Here is a 2,179-nt window from a genome sequence, read left to right as displayed (position 1 = left end):
AAAGATGATCACTCTCGCTACTTCTACTTAAACTGGAAGTTCTAGCCACAGCAGTCATAAGAAAAAGAAATGAAATGTATGCAGATTGGAAAGTAAGAGTTAACACCATAACTATTTGCAGATGATATGGTACTTTATATAGAGAACTCTACAGTCTCCACCCAAAAACCATTAGAACCAATAAACAAATTCAGTAGGTTGCATGATACAAGATTAATATACAGAAATCTGTTTCTATATACTAATAATAAAATATTAGGAAGATAAAGTAAAACAAATCCCATTTAAAACTGCGTCAAAAATTACCTAGGAATAAACTTAAACAAGGAGGTGAAATGTCTATACTCTGAAAACTATAAAATTTGATGAAGGAAATTGAAATTGATATAAAGAAAAGGAAATATATCCTGTGTCCTTAGATTTGAAGAATTAATATTATAAAAATGGCCATACCTCCCAATGAAATCTACAGATTTAGTGCAATCCCTATCAAAATACCTATGACATTTTTCACAGAGCTAGAACAAATATTTTTAAAATTCACAGAACTAGGACTAATAATCCTTAAACAACCCTAAAATTCATAGAAAAATATTTTTAAAACTAGGACAACAAAAGACCCCCAATTTTCAAAGCACTCGTCATAATAAAGGACAAGGTTAGAGGTTCAACCCTACCAGACTTCAGACTACACTACAGTGTGGTATTTGCTCCAAAACAGACACATAGGTCAGTGGAACAGAATACAGAGCCCAGAAATAATCTCATACACTTTTGATCAATTAATCTATGACAAAAGAGGCAAGAATATACAAAGAGAAAAGACAGTCTCTTCAACAAGTGGTGCTGGGAAAACTGGACAGCCATATATATAACAATGAGAGTAGAACATTCCCTCACACCAAATACAAAAACAAACTGAAAATGGGCTAAAGACCTAAATGTAAGACCTGAGAATATAAAACTCTTAGAAGAAAACATAGGCAGAACACTCTTTGATATAAATTATAGCATCATTTTTTGGATCTGTATCCTAAGGCAAGAGAAATAAAAGCAAAAATAAACAAATGAGACATAATTACACTTAAAAGGTTTTGCATAGCAAAGGAATCAGTTGAAAAGATAAAAAGACAACCTACGAAATGTGAGAAAATAGTTGCAAATGATGTGACTGACTAGGTGCTAATATCCAAACTATACAAACATCTCATACAACTCAAAGGCAAAAAACCCCACAAACAACCCAACCAAAAAATCAGTTATTGGGCACATGATTCTACTGAGACAATTCTTCAGCAGAACAAATTAAAATGATGCTCTTTAAATAAAACTGGAGTATCCAAAATAATGAGCTCATTTTAAAGAAACTATTATTGATTGTCAACAGTGACTGGCATATAATGGTTGCTTACATGTTTGTTGTCTATGTCAGGGAACGAATGGTATGCTCTGCCAATTACTGACAGTATATAAAGGTCCATGGGAAGCAGATGACACACATGCTTCAGAAACTTCCTCTTGCAACCCACCTGAATCCACTTCCTTTAACAACATGTGTTGCAAGTACTATGGCAACTTCTGTGGCTATGGCTGTGGAAACAGCTATGGCTGTGGATTTAGCCCCTATTATGGCTATGGATATGGCACTAGTTATGGCTGTGGATATGACTGTGGCTATGGAACCAGATATGGCTGTGGATATGGTTTCTACTGTGGCTGTGGATATGGGACTCGCTATGGCTGTGGATATGGCTTAGGATACGGCTGTGGATATGGCTCCCGTTATGGCTGTGGTTATGGAACCAGATGTGGCTGTGGATATGGCTCTGGCTACTGCAGCTACTGGCCAGTTTTCTATAGGAGATGTTATTCTTCTTGCTGCTAAAACATCACTATCCAAGCCTTGTTTGCTTCTGAAACAACACACCTAAAGATAATGGTGATTCAAGGATCTATAACCCATGATTTCTGTATCCAAGAAATTACATGCCTGACAGAGACTTTGACCTCCAGCTACCCATTTTTAGATTGGCATCTTTGTGGCCTGAAGCTCCATGGTAGTATCATCTGACTCTTTTCCAAATGTTAGGCTTTACTCTCTTAATCTCTGATTCTCTATTATGACTGTGTTGATGATCCTAACATTGTACAGTTGGAAAAATCACTTATCCTCTATAAA

The 2,179-nt window shown here is 35.8% G+C and overlaps 1 protein-coding gene across 1 annotated transcript; it reads left to right on the top strand.

The window, feature by feature from the left end:
* Positions 1 to 1,552: 1,552 nt before the first annotated feature.
* Positions 1,553 to 1,885, top strand: LOC116752713 (keratin-associated protein 21-1-like). Its single transcript, XM_032629452.1, has one exon. The coding sequence runs from the start codon at positions 1,553 to 1,555 to the stop codon at positions 1,883 to 1,885; it is 333 nt and encodes a 110-aa protein (XP_032485343.1).
* Positions 1,886 to 2,179: the final 294 nt, after the last annotated feature.

Source organism: Phocoena sinus, chromosome 4 (genome assembly GCF_008692025.1).
Source record: "Phocoena sinus isolate mPhoSin1 chromosome 4, mPhoSin1.pri, whole genome shotgun sequence".
NCBI classification, from domain to species: domain Eukaryota; kingdom Metazoa; phylum Chordata; class Mammalia; order Artiodactyla; family Phocoenidae; genus Phocoena; species Phocoena sinus.
This window is presented reverse-complemented; position numbering and strand designations above follow the sequence as displayed.

Bases quoted from the DNA above. Each gene is read 5' to 3' on its own strand.
- LOC116752713 (XM_032629452.1), top strand. From the start codon at position 1,553: ATGTGTTGCAAGTACTATGGCAACTTCTGTGGCTATGGCTGTGGAAAC.